At 36.4% G+C, this 19,344-nt stretch overlaps 1 protein-coding gene across 30 annotated transcripts in view; it reads left to right on the forward strand.

Annotated features, from left to right (window-relative positions):
• Phf14 (PHD finger protein 14) overlaps positions 1-19,344 on the forward strand; it is a 183,226-nt gene that overhangs the window by 15,168 nt on the left and 148,714 nt on the right. For 17 of the 30 annotated variants that reach the window (NR_174140.1, XM_087658587.1, XM_087658589.1 and 14 more), the window contains 2 exon segments: positions 6,718-7,481; positions 15,501-15,645. Coding sequence is in view for 29 of the 30 variants with exons in the window: in XM_087658587.1 (XP_087514713.1) it covers positions 6,718-7,481; positions 15,501-15,645 (909 nt within the window). In the remaining variant the exon portion in view is untranslated. 30 annotated transcript variants of the gene reach the window in all.

Raw genomic sequence — 19,344 nt, forward strand, 5'->3', positions numbered from 1 at the left:
TTAGGGGATTTCTTTTTGTGTACCAGCTCTGACAGAATAAAGTCCAAGGAAACTTTGTTCTGTAACACAGCAGGTACAGTGCCTTGAGTAAATTATTTGTGCTTGCTTATATTGTAGTTGGTGATGTGAAGAGATGATGAACTTGTAGGTTCACATACTTTAAAAGCAGAAAGAAAATATTATGATTTTTCTTTATGCATTTCTTCTGTATACTTAATGTATACTTAATATGTTAAGTTTCAGTTAAAGCAGTCTGAGAAAATCATATGGACTGTTATAGCTGTAAAACATCAGTGAACATCTGAACATTGAGAAGGTTTTGTATTTCTCTCCCATTGATGAACATTTAGATAGTGTGTAAAATAAAAGCCTTTCTAATTTCATCCCTTCCATGGGCTCTTGAAGCACTGGGAGCATACTCAGGGCCTTTTATACGCTCTGCTGCTAGACTATACTTCCAGCCCCTCTGACATGTTTTAATATCCCATCATGCACCAACCCCTCTGACATGTTTTAAAACCCCATCATGCAGTTTGAGAATTTGAAACATCTTGCTCCCTTTCTCCAACTCTCTCCTCTCTCTGTCTCTAAAGGTGGTGAGAAGAGATGAAATTAGTTTGTATCAGCCAGGCAGTGGTGGCACATGGCTTTAATCCTGGCACCTGAGAGGAACTCTGAGTTCAAAGCCAGCCAGGGCTACACAGATAAAAAACAAACAAAAAAATCACTTGGTTGGCATGAACAACAATGCCAACCAACCAGAGCTTCCAAGGACTAAACCACTGCCCAAAGACTACATGGACTGACCCTGGGGTCCAACCTCATAGGTAGCAATGAATAGCCTAGTAAGAGCACCAGTGGAAGGGGAAGCCCTTGGTCCTGCCAAGACTGAACCCCCAGTGAACGGGATTGTTGGGGGGAGGTTGGTAATGGGGGAAGGATGGGGACGTGAACACCCGTAGAAAAGGGGAGAGGGAGGGATTAGGGGGATGTTGGCCTGGAAACCAGGAAAGGGAATAACAATCGAAATGTAAATAAGAAATACCCAAGTTAATAAAGATGAAAGAAAAAAACCCAATGATTTAATGATATGTTGTTGGAGTAAGGAAAAATGATGCATTCAGAAATGTAACCAAAGCAAAGAAGCCAGAGCCTCTGTCTTAGTCATTTGTCTATGGCCATTACAAAGCATCGTGGCCATGGCAACTCTCAGGAGAAAAGAGTTGATCAGGGCTCACAGTTTCAGAGGGTGAGTTCATTAAAAAAAGAAGAGAGAGAGAGAGAGAGAGAGAGAGAGAGAGAGAGAGAGAGAGAGAGGCAGGCAACCCAAAGCAATGCTTTTGTTTTACTGTATAATAATAATAATAATAATAATAATAATAATAATAATAATCACTTGGTATTGTGTTACTATTAACAGTGTCAGCAAACAGAATTTGCATAATGATTTGCTACGGAATCTCATTTAGGTTTTCTGATAGCTCATTAAGGAGCTACTCCTTTACAGTCATAGAGGTACTGAGTTTAAAGGACTGTTCATGAGGCTCTTCAGAGACTGATATCCAGTGGGTCTAACTGCAAAAATCTTTCCATTGTTTAGATACTAAGAAGGGATTGATAACGTCTCAAATCAAAATGGCCTGGCAATTGTGGGGCCTGATGAGTTCATTCCAGCAGTCAACACTTGATAAAATTACCTGGATTAACTGTTTTCTAACCTTTACTTTGCAGCTCTTTATCTCCTATGTAGTTGATTCACTAGTATTTGATACTTTCAAAAAAGGAAAAGAAAGGAAAGGGAAATGAGGTAAATGTCTTCTTAGGGATGACTACCAGGAGTGTTCTTTGCTAAAATGTAGTACTGGCCTATCAGTGAGCTTTTAAACTGACAAAAAAATTGTTACCATTTAGAAGATAGGAATTAATGAAACAAACTGCACCATTTACTTTCTTTAAATGTTCAAAAATGGTTTTGTTTCAGTAAGTCCTGGTTTGATAGATTTATTATTTATTTATTTATTTATTTATTTATTTATTTATTTTGTTTATTGAGGTGGAGTCATTCATAGACATTTCTATTTATGAGAGATGAAATAGTCCAGAGATAAGTTTATAAGCTACCTTAAAAAGAATGTATGGTATTAAGCCAAGTCAAGATTCCAGATCTTGATATATACTAATTATTGATGTTATATTTGGCTAATGATGACCCCTAAAAGCACTCAAAAATCCATACTATTTGTCACCTCTTCTATCATATAGTCCCCAGTTGTTTACTATCCTGCTTCCTGGCAAGTGTACGTGATCTAAGCCTTCAGGTCACAAGTTTGTTTTTGTAGTTTTTGCATGTTACTGGGAAAAAGAGCCATTGGAAAATAGTTTTATTTAAAATAATAGTCAATGGCAGGTGAGTCTTCTTTTTTACCTTGACTCAGGTGTGTCGGTGCTCATAGCTCAGATACTGACGTATGCTAGATCAGCACTATTTCCTCTCAGAGTTGGTTGAGGACAAAAAATAAATGTGCCCTAAGTTAGGGCACGGTTACAATTACATTAGTGATCTCCAGAAGAATCATCTGTGGAAATGTTTGGTGGAACCATGTACCAATGACTAATTTTTGTAGGTCTAAACCAGCCGAATATTGGAAAGTACATGGTTTAGCTTAAATAAAATATTTTATTTGATTTGTGCCTATGGTTAGGAATAATTATTTTTTACCTAAATTAAATGCTTTTGAAGATGCGAGCAGTTAGTAATGTTATTAACAATATATATTGGTGGTGTCCTGACCTTTCTCCCTTTCTTTGCTACATAAAGCAAAGTGGATTAATTAGGTCTTTATGGATTGTATAGGTAGTGAAGCCATTTTGCCTAGAAGAATCAGGTTGAGGTGTTTGTAGTTCCTTTCGGTGGTGCTTTTTGCTTAAACTGTTCATATTATATTCATTAGCATTTCACTCAATACTTTTCCAAACATTATGGTGAAATCACAAAGAAGTCATTAGATTGCAATTACTAAATAATGAGTAATACAGCGGTGGTTGATTCTGTGTATAGTTCCAGGGAAGAGAAAGGATTAGTTTAGACCAGATTGATGTTATCAATTCCATTGATGGATGAGGGGAGGAGCGTGAACTAAGAATATTTAGAGGAAAACAATTTTGTGAGGGAAATATTAAATGTTAAAGGTATGGTGACATGGAAATGTTATTTCTATTTGGGATAGGACAGAGTAAAAGAAATAGTAAAAGAAAAGAGTGAGGAGATGGAGATCTTATTCTAGATGTGGTTTTCTCAGAATGCCTTGGTGCTATTGGCATTTTGTGCTGGCTAATTCTGTTGTGGAGGTTTGTCCTGTAATGTATAGTATGGTGTTTAGAGCATCCCTGTCTTATACTTGATTCCTGTAGTGTTGTAGTGTCTTTCCTACCTGTTGTACCTGCTGTGTGACTGCCAGTGTTTTTAGGAACTAGTGCATGCATATCTTTTGGGGAAAGAGTTGTCCAAATTAGAGAAGCTCTAATTTAAATTTACCCAGGAAATGCAGTGTGGCACATCTGTAACTAGAGTCAGTAGAGAATGAGTTGGGTTGACTGATGGGCTTCAGAATTAGTTAAAGGTGACTCCAGGATAACTCAGGATTAACCAGAAGACTAGTGGTATGTTGCTTACTATGCTTATTTATAGTGCTAATTCTTGCTGCTCTGTACCTATGAAAAGAATAACTAAGGTTTATGGAATTGTTGGATTGAGATTATATTTCATGGTTGCAAATCTCTAAATTGTACTTATTGTATTTGTTTTATATGAAGAAAAAATGAGCATTGTTGTTATGACACTGATGACTGCTGATTATTACATTTATATTATCTGAATATTGTCAAGGGACCTTGAAAGTATATTGTTAATTCTGTAACTAAGAAAAGTTTTCTTAACAGTTGAAATGATTGTTGCTTTGAGAGATTCTGACATACTATGTGCTCTGAAGTTTTTTTTTTAAATCTGTAACTAAATTAGGAATAGGAGTTGAATTTTAACGTTATTTTTAAATGTAAAAAAAGTTCATTGTAGATGTGAGATTAACTCTGTCCTTATGTATAAGATAGATTGACACTTCATTTTCCTTTCTTCTTTGCTTTCCTTCCTTCTTTCTTCCACATGGAATAAGTTTGGAAAGGAGCATGGGGTATTTTTTGACATTGTGCAAATAGAAATGCTTTTCTTTTGCAGCCTTTAAAAATATAGCCAGCTGTGGACCTTGTTTTTTCATTGTGGTTATTATCTGTTTGTGATTATGAATAAGTATCTCTGCTCTTCAAATGAGTATGGAGAATATTAACCAAAATAGATGACTAATTATGAAAAAGTTATATTTCTGAGACCCTGGTCCTATTGTTAGATTAGATTATGACTAAGATGTTACATTCTGTGACTAAAAGGTTGGGCAACCCATTAGTATTTGAATTTGGAGAAGAATGTCATGTTCTTGTAATAATACATTGACAAATAGAAAGTTAAAAACAGTTGAATCGTAACATTGCAGTGTGCTGAGACATGACAGTAAAACAAAAACAAACCAAAGAATATTAGTTTACCTCCACATTTGAAAATTACTGCATTAGTATTGACACTGAAAATGAAATCACAAAAGTAAAGTTTCCCAGGTAATAAGAAGTTGGATTCTCATCAGGAACCCATACTCTCTAGTACTGAGCTTTAGTCATGTAGTGACTAGTAATTTATTGTGTTAAAATATCCTCTAGATGACTGATCTAAAGAAGAGGACCTGTCCTTCATGTCTGCTTTTTAGCTTTGTTGATTTCAGTGTTGCTTGTGTTTTAGTGTTCTTTAGTTTCTGTGCACAAGGGGTCTCTTCTTGCCTTTGAAGTATTTAGTGGAATCACTTTTTTCTCAGAAGACTATTGTTTAAAAATTTGTAGGAATTATTGCTGATTTTTCTAGGACTGATTTTTCTTTGTAGGTTAGGCTTAATTATTATGAGTGGTTTCAAAATCCAAATTTTCTTAATGATTTATGGAACTCTTGAGCTGAAAACAGGTCAGTTGCTTTGACATGATATTGAGTCCGTACTCTTTAAATCCAAAAAGCTCAGAGATTTACAAGAATTTCTCAACTTTGGCGGAGACTTGTTTTATAGCAAAACCTGTTTAAAACCAACAGTTATTTTGTGTCATTTCTCATATTCTGTAAATACTTATACTTTATACTGTTGAACTATTGTATTTGGTAGTAGAATAGAACCTTAGGCACTAATGTATTATTAATATAGTATATTACACATATTCCAAATTATTTTCATAACATGTGAACATTTCCAAATTGAAGCACACATACCTGGCTCCAGAGGTCTGATCTAAGGAATTGATTGGCTTGGGTGGTTGTGCCCTGTGTAAGATTGTTAGAATAAGGGTGGTTTTGTTTTTATTCATAACACTGTTGAATAAGCGGATAGTCTTGAGACTGATAGTAATTTCACTGAGTTATTCTGTTGTTTCCATTTCTTACGTGAGCTGACTAACAGCTGTGTGATTATTAGGCATGCATATGGGGCTTCTGAGGGGATTTAGCTATACTAATTAACTTTTGAATCTTCAATTCCTACTTAATTTTAGAAGTCGAAGAAAGTTAAATTCATAGAAATTAAAATTGTATGGAATCAATAATACCTTATGCTATTTTAGTATTTCTGTTTTTTCGATTCTAGACAGTTTGATGCAGACGATTTGTTTTTCTGTAGATTTTACAGTTGGAATATATAAATCCTTATCTTCCCTTTCCACTTCCATTTATCCTCCTGTCCAAATATTTCAAACTTTTATTTGTTGGCTTATGTGCAGACAAGATTAGGATAGAGAATAGTGCTGGGTTGATGTGGACTCTGCTGCCCTAGGTGGGAATAGAAGCAGCTTACTAATTAAAGGCTTGCGTGAGCTACTCAATAATCATAGCCTATTTATTCAGTAGCAGGTAGCTAATCATTTTAGGACAGATTGATTTCCTTGTCAGCATTCAAGGGCATCTAGTAGCTAGAACTTATGAAAGTTTACATGACACATGATATAAGCAGTATCCTATTCATCAGCAAGACTGAAATTTTCTTTCATCTTCCATTTTTTATGTGCCATTGATATTGTCCATTTTGCCTTTGTACTGATCTAACATCTGCTACAAGTTGACTATCATAGAAATATGATATAGAATATTTCTATGCTTGTTTTGATAGATAGAAAATTTAATAGACACTTTACAGGGCTAACATTTTCTTGTTTGAGATGTGATGCATTAGTATAAGTATGCAGATTATATGAAAGGAGGATGTAAAGGGAAGACTAAGCAAATTATATTATGACTAAGTTACAGTCAAGTGCTTCTTAAACACATACTATTGAAAATAGTTATCTCTATGTCATTATACTACTATAAGCTATTTGATATAAATCAGTGGTGCTATGTTTAAGGTCTTCTAACATTTCATTTCTCATCGTCATTAGTTCATACTGGCTTAAATCATATACCAACTCTGTTGGCTTATTATTTAACGAGGTTGGGAGTGTCTACCATCCTTTGCCTTAGGTTCGTTTATATTGTTTTGCGAGTTATCCACAAGTTTTGGTGGTTTCATTTGTGTCAGTGTTGTGTGTGTGTGTGTATGTATATACATATGTGTGGTTTTTTTTTTCTCATATTTTTAACAGATTCTGAAGGGAGTGGTAATGGAAGTGAAGACCCTTCAAAGGACAGTGGAGAAGGTTCCTGTAGTGATTCTGAGGAAAACATTTTAGAAGAAGAACTGAATGAAGATATTAAAGTAAAAGAAGAACAGCTTAGAAATTCTACAGAGGAAATAATGTCATCAGACAAACAGTTAATTAAAATGGAAAAGAAGGAAGAAGAAGAAAACGGAGAAAGACCTAGAAAGAGAAAGGAGAAAGAGAAGGAGAAAGAAAAGGAAAGAGAGAAGGACAAAGAAAAAGCAACAGTATCTGATAGTGCTGCTGCTTCTGCTGCTGGCACCACACCAGCCACAAGCCCTCCTGCTGTTACCTCCCCTGCTGTCCCCACCACCACCACTTCATCGGAGGAACAAGTCAGTGAGCCCAAGAAATGGAATCTTCGTCGAAACCGGCCCCTCTTGGACTTTGTATCCATGGAAGAGCTGAATGATATGGATGATTATGACAGTGAGGATGACAATGACTGGAGACCTACTGTAGTAAAGAGAAAGGGGAGATCGGCATCTCAGAAGGAGGGCAGTGATGGAGACAATGAGGATGATGACGATGAGGGAAGTGGGAGTGAGGAAGATGAGAATGATGAGGGCAATGATGAAGACCATAGCAGCCCTGCTAGTGAAGCAGGTGGCAAGAAGAAGAAGAGTAAAGTTCTTAGCAGAAACAGTGCTGATGATGAGGAACTGACCAATGATAGCCTGACCCTATCTCAAAGCAAGAGTAATGAGGTAGAGCAACCCAATTTTTATGATATCTGTCTGTCTGGGGAAAGGGAATTTTCTAAATCAGTGCTTATTTTATTAAGTGGCTTCCTTGAAATTTTATTTAGTTGTAGGAGTCAATGAACACCCTAAATTTAACATTTATTCATTTGGTCAACAAACTTTTAATTATCCACTATTTGTCAGCATTCTCCAGGATCTGTACTCTCCATTCCCAAGGAAAGTATGTAGAGAGACATTTTTATATCTACAGACTTGGGAAATGGTAGTTTTCTATTCCCATTTCTATTTTGTCTCTGTTCATAGATGCTAACTGGCAATGAGTGCATTAGGAAAGTAGAGGGTCTTTCTTCAAACATAGCTTTTTGTCTATAGCTACATAAAAAATAAGGCTTTTGCATACATTAGAAGAAGTTAACATATAACTCTTTTTTTTCTCTCTTAGATTTTTCTTAAAGTTTAAGTTAGTTATCAGCTGTAGCAGTCTTTAGTATAGTCACCAATCTTTGGTTTATGTGTGTGACAGTAAAATGTCCTTTTTTCCCCCTAACACATCCTTAATGAACAAATTCTCTGCAAAGAAGTAAAAATAAAAGCAAACGTTTACCCCATAGAACAAACATTTCTATCCTGAAGCAACAGTATGACTCAGTCCTGCCATTGAAGTTCTCCTGCAAGTTAGGTTTGCCCATTGGTCCAGAGTGCAACGTTCAAGACTTCAGTTAAACATATCTGTGTCTCTGTCTGTGTGCCTATGTGTTTTCCTTCCAAAAGAAAGATTGAGTCGATGTCTTACATGTAGATGTATGTAACATCACATGTAGAACTGTATTAATTATGTCATTTCTGTTAATGTGTTTATGTCAAGAAAATTTACTTCTTCACCTTTTTTTTGTTTTTCATATCATTGAAGTAGCTTAGACTGGTAGATTTTCTTTATGCTTTATTTTTTCATATTTTTTCTGCTTACAGATTTTCAGAGTAGTAACTATTTTGGTTAGGCTTATTATAAATTTTGTGGGTTTGTTTTTCTTGAATAATATATAGCAAACTCTTAGGGGTTTCATGTCAGCAGAGATGAAATAAAAGCTTATATTTTCATTGTATACACTGATTAATTTCTAGGTTGCTCTTATTTCTATGAATAATGTTGCCTGTTTTCAACGCTATTCTAATTCTTTAGGTAATGGAAAACTCATGTGAGGACCTAGTAGGGTGCTATTTCAGGTTATACTTGAGCTGTCTATATTACTAGTGCTGTTTTGGCATATTTATGGGTATTGGTTAGCATTTAGATTTGGCATTTGTTCAGTTTGTTTTTTACATTTAACACTTATTCTATATCTATTGACTGAGCTTACTTTTGACAGCATATCAAACTTTTCATGTTTAGGTTACTATTCACAGAAGTAATTTAATAAGAGAGGACCTCTGGTGAAGATCATGTTAATATGTAGGGACACTTGTATATGTGTAGAAATATAGTTGTTTTTTAATAACCTCTACTTGATAACATTGGTTAATAGACGAAGTTTTATAATGCATTTCAGGACCACATATGGGTTAGTTTTTTTGTTTTTTTGTTTTTTCTTGTACTAGTGTAAAAAACTGAAATATTCTGGTAAATAATGGGACCTATATTTAAGTGTCCTGGAAATATTTCTGGCATGAGATCCCAAAGTGTTTCTTAGAAAAGTACCCACACAGAATAACTTGTAGAAAGCTAGTTTCTCTAGAACAACCTGCTTAAAGCTTGGTTACAGTTTTGTATTCACATCTATTTTAACTCCTCAATAATTTTCATGATTTTAATTAGATTTAAATTATGATAAACTAAGGTATCAAATTTTACTTAAGTAATTAATCAGTTTAGATTACTATGAGTTTAGGTTTTCTATTTATATGCTCTTGGTTTTTTTTTGTTTGTTTGTTTGTTTTTTTGCTCTTGTTTTTTAAGAGAGATGTTTAAAGTTTATTTTTGTTGCCTTATGGCCAATGGTTTTGTCAGTCTTTCTAGCTACCTACTTTGGGTAATAATAATGATAAGTAAATATTCATTATAGTTAACAACTTTGTTTCTGAAATTTTATATTTCTCCTTTTTGTCTATAAGTGGAAACTTCATAGTAGAGATAGCTGAAAGTGTGGCTTTAAAAATATACACAAGAATATCATACTTAGTTACTACCTGGAAACCTTTTCTTAGTTGCAATGCCAAGTCTGTTGGCAGAGAAATAATGTGGATTGTCTATAGGTAAATGATGCTCTTAAACTTCAACAATTTTGAATTTCTTAGGGAATTTTTGATCAGGGCTATCTTATAACTCACACTCATTTGGCTTCAACATACCTAGGCACATAGAGGGTGCTTCTAAAACACTTTGTCATGAGGATCCCTTTATTAAGAAGTTATTGAAGACATGTATTATCATTTAGATTGATACGTCTATTGACATTTACAATTTCAAGTTAACCTTAGAAATTCTAAAAACAAAACAAAACAAAAAAACCCCAAACCAAAACCACTTAAAAGGTTTTGAAACACAAAACCACAGACACAGGCAAGTTGTCAGGTTGGTAACACTGGCTTTTTTATGTAGCTTCTTGAACACTTCACCCATTCACAGAAGAAGAGCAGAAGTAGATAGCACAACAGTAGCACCATGAGCATAGTCCTTACTGTACACTTTCTGCAAAAGAGCTTCCTGGAGCACGCCTTCACTGCTTCAGAGTGGATAAGCACTTGATGAGTTACATTTTCTGCAAATTGGTGACTGTTGGCTTTTGCCTTGGTAGTTTTTAAATTAGTATAGTCTAGATAACAGCCCTGAAGTATGGCTGTATTCTTTTCGGTCCTTAATTTTGCAACTTCTGAGTGTCACTAATACCATTTTGTCTACCCATTTATCTCTGACTTAAGTTTTTCAAAGATGGGTAGTATAACATTTTCAGAAAATGGTTTTCTTTTTCAAGACATGGAACCTTAGAGCTGTAGTTGAAATTTTATGAATGGAAGAAATTCTGTCAGTAGAATTGACAGTCTTGCTTTGTTAAGGAGGAAATGTTTCTTTCTCATTGAGGTTCTGTAGAACAGTTTGGATCTTGGATTACTGTTTTGATAAGTACAACCTTATATATTTGCCTTAGTATAAGAATCTGTCATATAAGGTTCTTTTATGCTTCATGATAAATGTCACCTGATGTTTGCAATTAATAAATAAAGATTTTGGCAAAATTCATCAATATTTTAAGTAGGAAAATATTAACCCTTTCTCTTGAAAAACCATCTGTGTTTCTATAGGGCAAGTGTGTTCAAGTAATTCAAGCAGAGGATCAAATAATTACAAGACACATTCACAGTTCTTGTTAGCACACTGCTGAACTGCTGAAGATACGTCTGTGTTGGGGATGTCTGTCTTGCTAGTTAGTTATGTCTTTATACATTTTGTAGAAAAAGTGGCTGTAAGTCCTATTCAAAACAGTTTTGGAGTATTATACAAATATTTTTTGAGAGTCTTAACTAAACTTTTTTTTTTTTTTTTTTTTTGGTTCTTTTTTTCGGAGCTGGGGACCGAACCCAGGGCCTTGTGCTTGCTAGGCAAGCGCTCTACCACTGAGCTAAATCCCCAACCCCTTAACTAAACTTTTAAATAAAACATTTATGAATAATTATTGATCACACTTTTGACATACTATTTTTTCTTATCTTTTAAAACTAGTTCTCTGTAAAGTATAGTGAGTGGAGTTTTCTCTATTAAATTTGAATACAACAGGTTCAATTTAGTTCTTTTGTATATATTTTATAAACATCTTATAGAATACATGTCAGATGAACACTAAATATGTTTTATAATGCAGGGAGAACTCTAGGCAATGTTTCATTTTTGGGCAACTGTATATTTATTTATTTTTAGGTCGGCATACAGAGCATTGGGATTTGACCCAGCATCTTCATGCATTATACTTAGTTCTCAGTTGCTTCCCTCTCTCCTCTGCCTGGTTCCGCTCCTCCCTTTACATGTGCCCCTTTCTTCTCCACTTAGTCCCCTTCACTTAACTTTTACATATAAATATATTTTCCTGTGTATTCTCACCTCCCTCCAGTTCTTTTAAGATTAACTTTAAATTCCAAGGAGAAAAAAGATGAAACAATCATTGAATTATTATTGCAGTGCCCCCTTTTTTTCTAATTTCTAGATGTTTTCTTTTGCTCTCTATAACTTACTTAACTATTTTTGTGTAAAGCTTCATTAATGTTTTTTGTTAAAGATAAAAGGTTTTACCTGTTTTCCTATGCTTTTTTTTTTTCTCCTGAAAACCTCCTGTCTGAGGATTAGGTTTTACAATACTGAATGGCCTGGAATGGTCTGGAATGCCTTGGTGGGTATTGAATGACACTGTTCCTGTCTTTGAATTGTATAAGGAGCTTCACAGATCAAAAGATATAGATGCATCTTCACTGAGAGAGTTTGTCAGAGAGATAAACGAGAGGCAGATACAAATGCAGGCATTTTCGTGAGTTCAAAGTCAGCCAAAGACAAAGTGAATTTAGGACCAGGTGTGGTCGGAATGGTAACGCCAGGGTGGGATCCCATCCATCTAGCTCATTATCTGTGCTTACCAAAGGCTGGCAGATCTCTAAATTATTCTTCTGCAATGTAAAAGAAAAATGTGCTTGTTGTCTTCTAAAAATCAAGGGGCTGGGCTGACTAGATGCAGATTCATAGGATAATCCAAAGGGAACTTGGAATAAATAACTGAATTGATATGTAAATATAAAAAAAAAGATTAAAGGTTTTAGCCTAGTTTTTTTTTTTTGAAGAAGAAGATATATACCTTCAGAAATATGGTAACAAATTTATAGGAAACTAGCCTCTACTATTTTGATTATAAATGTGCTTAAATCACACTTATAATCACACTTAGTAATGCATATTTGCTCTATTAACAGACACTAAGATCATGTTTTCAAAACTTTGGTTTAGATTTTTCCCATTGAACCACCTATTCTGGCCCACTGTTAGGAGAACACTATAGGGCTGCTGTCCCCACTTCTTTACATACAGTTGGAACAAGCGTCTCACTGGATCAGCAGTCACAGCTGTTTTCTCAGTCACAGGCACTAGAGCATTATACATGTAGAGAGGATTGGCATAGGGAGCTAGCTTAGTCATTGTTCTGAATAAAATCAGAAAACACAGAGAAAATTCCATTTTCTCCCTTTGCAGAGGGGAAAAGCCACAGCACATGCAGAGAAGTGACAGACCATTGATTTAGTTTCTACTTCAAGAAATTCACTTTTTTCTCATTCACAGGATTCTCTTATTTTCTGTATTAAGCCATTTTCTAAGGCTTACATGTAATTGTATCATACAAATGTTGACAGTCCATTAGCACAGGTAGCCTCTTCACTAGGTCATTTCCTAGTCTGTGATATTCAACAAAGCAGAAAACCAAAGCAGCCTAGAAATGATAGCCTATGAGAAGGGTTTGGAGTTACCAAGGAGATGATGAATTATCAGTGCTCAGTTGAGCTTGTCACTTACCTTTGAGGTTCTAAAGAACATATCCCACCCCTTGCCTCATGCTTAGGTGTCAGTCTGTCTTTCTCTTTTGAACCATGTACAGAAAGTATTGAGGAGAGGAGGAAGGGTGTGGATAATATAGCATGGAGGACCTTTATTACTTCATGGAATCTTACAATGACCTTTCTGTTCCCTTTTAATTTTGTCATTGTCATTTTACAAACGGGAACACTATATGTTTGACAGGTGAAAGATAGACTATATAAGGTAGTCTCCTCTTGCTTTCCCTTATTTCTTTTACAGCTTAATTTTAGATGCTTTTCATAAAAATTCATCAAGAGAATTATTTATTGTGACCTTTAAGGATTGTCAGTGGGTGTTGTGGCGTATGCCTGTAATCAGAGCTAGTGAGAACTAGAGACAGGAGGATTAGAAGTTTGAGGCCAACCTTGTATACACCTCCTTCCCACAAAATATTTAAAAATATCCTTTATAGTTTTTATTGAAATGATGGTTCCAAGTGTTACCTTTGAGATTATTGATAGTTTAAAGTAATATTAACCAGCAAAATACTAATATGAAATTAAATATGTTTAGCAACTGTGGCATGGAACTATCAACAGTTTTGCTTTTGACTGTGGTTAGCTTTGTAAGTGAAAATACACAAATATGCCACATTGTTATGTTAAGTGTTATATATGAATAGAACAAGACTGTGCATTGCTTTTTGAGGTGGAACCTTGTTATTTTATCCAAACTGGTGTTTAACTCCCAGGCTCAAGTTATCCTTCTGCCTTATCCTCTCATGTGGCTAGAGCTGTATGAGAGTGCTACTGTGCCAGAATTAATTGTTTCCTTATTAAAGTTTACATCCACAAATGTAAAAGGTTTAAATTAAAATGGATAGGCTTTCTTTTCTTGAAATTTTATCCTTTTTTACTCATCTGATATTAAGACTTTTATGTTTTACATTGATAGTAGCTAGTTATCTTTATAACTAGTTTGCATTAGATATTTCTTGCCGTAAGTGTACGGAGTACATTTTCTCACTTTTCTAGCAACTACGTAAATGTTTTCTGCATTCAGGCTCTTTCTAAGTAGTTGGGTGACTCTGGACCTTTTACACTTTGGAGTGTGGAGTCTTCAGACATCACAGGCGTACTTACTTCCGTGTTATCTTTACTTATTTCCTCCTGCTTTGTATATGTGTGTCTTGTCTTTACGAGGTCGATTCTTTATGGAAGTATAGGAACCACACCTCAGACTCTGAAAGTCTGTATATAGGAGGAACCACACCTCAGACACTGAAAGTCTGTATATAGGAGGAACCACACCTCAGACTCTGAAAGTCTGTATATAGGAGGAACCACACCTCAGACTCTGAAAGTCTGTATATAGGAGGAACCACACCTCAGACTCTGAAAGTCTGTATATAGGAGGAACCACACCTCAGACTCTGAAAGTCTGTATATAGGAGGAACCACACCTCAGACTCTGAAAGTCTGTATATAGGAGGAACCACACCTCAGACTCTGAAAGTCTGTATATAGGAGGAACCACACCTCAGACTCTGAAAGTCTGTATATAGGAGGAACCACACCTCAGACTCTGAAAGTCTGTATATAGGAGGAACCACACCTCAGACTCTGAAAGTCTGTATATAGGAGGAACCACACCTCAGACTCTGAAAGTCTGTATATAGGAGGAACCACACCTCAGACTCTGAAAGTCTGTATATAGGAGGAACCACACCTCAGACTCTGAAAGTCTGTATATAGGAGGAACCACACCTCAGACTCCGAAAGTCTGTATATAGGAGGAACCACACCTCAGACACTGAAAGTCTGTATATAGGAGGAACCACACCTCAGACTCTGAAAGTCTGTATATAGGAGGAACCACACCTTAGACTCCGAAAGTCTGTATATAGGAGGAACCACACCTCAGACTCTGAAAGTCTGTATATAGGAGGAACCACACCTCAGACACTGAAAGTCTGTATATAGGAGGAACCACACCTCAGACTCTGAAAGTCTGTATATAGGAGGAACCACACCTCAGACTCTGAAAGTCTGTATATAGGAGGAACCACACCTTAGACTCTGAAAGTCTGTATATAGGAGGAACCACACCTTAGACTCTGAAAGTCTGTATATAGGAGGAACCACACCTCAGACTCTGAAAGTCTGTATATAGGGTTGGTAATTACTTGACGATTAAGTGTTCCCTTTTCCCTAGTTTAAAGGCCAAGGTCAAATATTAAGCAGATGGAGCTTTTTGAATGCCTGTGTCTTCTGTCTTTACAGAGGGGCAACCTGCAGAGGAACGACAGAGTAAGATGTGTAAAGGGTCCTTGGATGGTGGTGTAGCACACTTTGAAGGACTAATAGAATGCCACATAAATTTGAAGTACAAGAAAGTATTTTGAAGCAAAATGAGAATTATGTGTATAAATTACTTTTTAATTAAAGTGTGATTTTTCTGATTTATCTTAATATTAGGACTCGCTGATTCTTGAGAAGAGTCAAAACTGGAGTTCCCAAAAAATGGACCACATTCTGATTTGCTGTGTTTGTCTTGGAGATAATAGTGAAGATGCAGACGAAATTATTCAGTGTGACAATTGTGGCATTACAGTTCATGAAGGTAATTTTGCTGTTTTTTTCCTGTTAGAAATGGCTGGTTGACATTCAAAGTTTAAACTGTTTTCCATTTGTAAACATTTAAAATTTTACTACTCTATTATATGATAATTGTGATTTCATTGAAAATAATGTATATTGAGTTCTTGAAATTTTTTATTTTGTGCATACGTGGGAGGTGTGTGTCTGTGTCTGTGGGTGCGTGCCTGTGTGAGTGTGTGACTGTCGGAGTGTTTGAATCAGGATCCTGTGTACCCAAGGTTTGTATTGAGCTTGCTCTGTAGTAGAGAGGATGGCCTAGTACTGAATTTTCAGACTTGTGACCTTACACTGTGCCTGACAGACATATTCCTCCTGATGGGCATTGTTGTGGTCTAAGCCATGGATGCCATGAAGTCATACCATTGAGGACAGATCTCACATGGGAAGTTTATTGGGGAGGGAGTATACAGAGACTGCCTCTGAGCAAGGGTGGAGGGAAAAAGAAAGCAGAGAGAGGAGGGACTGGCCCTTTATAGGGGGATGTGAACTCCTGGCAGCAGTGGGAATGACTGTGGCAGCTAGTTACTACATCTACTGTTGCTGTGTCCCTGGGGGCAGGCAATGAATGGAAAGACCTGGTTACCAAGGCATTACTCTTCAGATTTTCTTAGTATAAAATATACATTGACTTATTAAAATGTTTTATGATAAGAACAGTATTTCTTTAGAAGTAAGGGCTAATGTTTTTCTTCATGTTATTAGTTATTCTTAGTTTTTCTTCTCTTTTGGAAATATTTCTATGTTATCAGGCTGACTGTAGTTATCCTCTTAGCTTCTGGAATAGCTGGGACCATAGTATGTACTGTACCTTGCTACTTTTAGTTCTTAAATAAAATTTAAAATTAGGAAAAGAAAATACAGTTAGCCAATAGAAGGTACTATTTAATATTTAAAACTTGCATTTAAATCCTTTCAAACTTATACATACTTTTATGAAAAAATATATATAACAAATATATATAAATAAATGGATAAATATATATAATTAGTTATAGTGAGCTTTTTTATTGGATATTTTATTTACTTCCTGGTTTCCCCTCCGCAAACCCCCTATCCCAACTCCCCCACCCCTACCCTCAGGAGGGTGCTCCTATACCAACCTACAACTCTTGCCTCATGGCCCTAGCATCCCCCTATGCTGGGGCATCGAGCTTCCACAGGACCAAGGGCCTTCCTCCCCTCCCATTGATGGCAGACAATGCCATCCTCTGCTACATGTGCAGCTGGAGCCATGGGTCTCTCCATGTGTACTCTTCGGTTGGTGGTTTTTAGTCCTTGGGAGTCCTTGGGCGGGGGGGTGGTCTGGTTGGTTGATATTGTTGTTCTTCCTATGATGTTACAAACCCCTTCAACTCTGACATAGCAGCTTAAAACATTAGACGTTTGTAACTTATGTCATCTATAATGATTAGAAGTCAAATTGAATAATTTAATTCCAATTCTTCAGAATCTTTGGTTGGCTCTGGCATAGGGTCTTTGATGTTGCAGATAAATCTGTTGGGCTGGGTTGCAGTGATTCTAGGACTGGAGCTAGAGGCTTTGTTCCTAAACTTAGCTATGTTAGCCCTTAATTGTTTGGTGCCTATTTGTCAGTTCCACACCATTTCCCCTCTGTGTGCTTTGCATACTACCTCTCGTACTTATAGAAGAACCCACTGGGAAGGGAGAATTGATAGCTGATGTAAGAATTACGGGGAGCAAGGACATTACATACAAGGTTAGTGGGTTCTAACACGAGGTAGAGATGCAGCAGATGAGAGCAGCCATCAAAATAACTGTAGGGGAAAGAGGGTATAGATGTAAGTTGTTAGATGAGATGGTGGGAGCATTTGGAAGTTTGTGAGTATTTATTTTCGTAGTAAAATAGGTAGCAGAGGTGATGGTGGGCAGAGAGAGGACTTGAAATTTGAATGTGATTTCTGTCTCCAGAGGTTTGTATATTAGAAGCCTGGTCCCTGGTGTTGTAGCATTGAGGTTGTGGAACCTTTAAGAGGTAGAGATTACTGGGAGATAATCTTATTACGAAGTATATCGATTACTTTTCTTATTGGTTTGAAAAGTGCCTGGGAGGAATTTGCTTGCTTCCAGTTGGAGAGGATACAGTGCAGCCTGAGGGTTGGGGGAATATTTTAGCAGGAATACAAGGTAGCTGGTTACATGGTACAATAACAGAACAGTGAATGCTGCTTAGCTTCCATTCTCTTTATCAAGCCTGGAACTCACCCCATAGAATGACGGCATCTGCATTTGGGGTGGGTCTTCCTACCTTAGTAATTTAACCTAGTCTAGGAAATCCTTCGGAGACACACCCAGAGATAAGTTTCTGTGGTGACTCTAAATCCTGTCAAGTTGGCAAGAGTAAGCATCACTGGGGTTTCACCTTTATCGATGGAATGTTATTACTCCATAGGGAGTCAGAGCTTATGGGACCTTATGGTTGCCCTGGAAGGGGTACAGCAGGCTTGACTCTCAGTTTAGTTTCTTGCACATGTGCTACTTTACTTCTCTGTCATGTAGTGTCATGGAAGCTATGACTCCTGTGCCATGCTATTTTGACTCTCCAGCCACCAGCCTAAATCATGGGCTAGCCTTTCCAGTTGTTCATTTTTCAATACCAGGGATTCTGTTGCAGAAACATCAACTGTACAAAGACTGACTTTTATTCTCATCTAGTTGTAGTTAAACTTGTCTAAAGCACATCTAGAGAGTGTGAACGATGAGAGCTGTAACAGTAGCCTGTGTTTGTGCACTGACCAAGGATGATGGTGTTGTGGTGCTTGCTTGTGTCTATGGATGTTATGGTTGATGTACTTCTGTTGTGCTGAGGACACTGACTTTCATTGTCACACTGAGAGTAATTTCTTAGATTAGCCTTTGGACCATATTTCAGGATAGGTCATTTGACCAGGGATATAGTTTTTTAAGGCCATGAACATAGTTTGAGAAATTGAATCAATTTCTGACATTCTGATGCTAGAATATTTTATACATTTAATCGCTGCTATTATTATTAGTTTTTTTTTTTTTGTTTTTGTTTTTGTTTTTTTGAGACAGGATCTTGTTAGTCTAGACTTACAGACATTCTCCTCCCTCAGTTTCTGAGTGCTGGAGTTATAGGCATGGGCTATTATTGTTCCTGGCTAGCTGTAGCTGATTTTCTTGTACCCATTTTGTATTTGGAAACCCTTTAAAAGAAGTTTTGACATTGCTAGATCTTCATTTTCTTATATCAGAAATTGGCAGCAGCTAAACTGTCCTGCAGTCTGTCTTTAATTTACCTCGACTACTTAATCACGTTTGTTTGCCTGGTCTGTGGAGATGGGGGAATATACAGTTTCTCATTTACTCTATACTTTGGGGCTAAAGATGCTTTGAGGTTTCAGTGATTTACATCTGTGATTCTTTTTGTTGTTCTGTGACAGGTTCTCAAGAAGTATAGCCCCTATCTGTTGTAGGATTGGTAAAGATCTTTTCCCAATCTGTTGGTTGCCATTTTGTCCTAACCACAGTGTCCTTTGCCTTACAGAAGCTTTGCAGTTTTATGAGATCCCATTTGTCGATTCTTGATCTTAGAGCATAAGCCATTGGTGTTTTGTTCAGGAAATTTTTTCCAGTGCCCATGTGTTCCAGATGCTTCCCTAGTTTTTCTTCTATTAGTTTG

Source organism: Rattus norvegicus, chromosome 4 (assembly GCF_021556685.1).
Source record: "Rattus norvegicus strain SHRSP/BbbUtx chromosome 4, alternate assembly SHRSP_T2T, whole genome shotgun sequence".
NCBI lineage: Eukaryota > Metazoa > Chordata > Mammalia > Rodentia > Muridae > Rattus > Rattus norvegicus.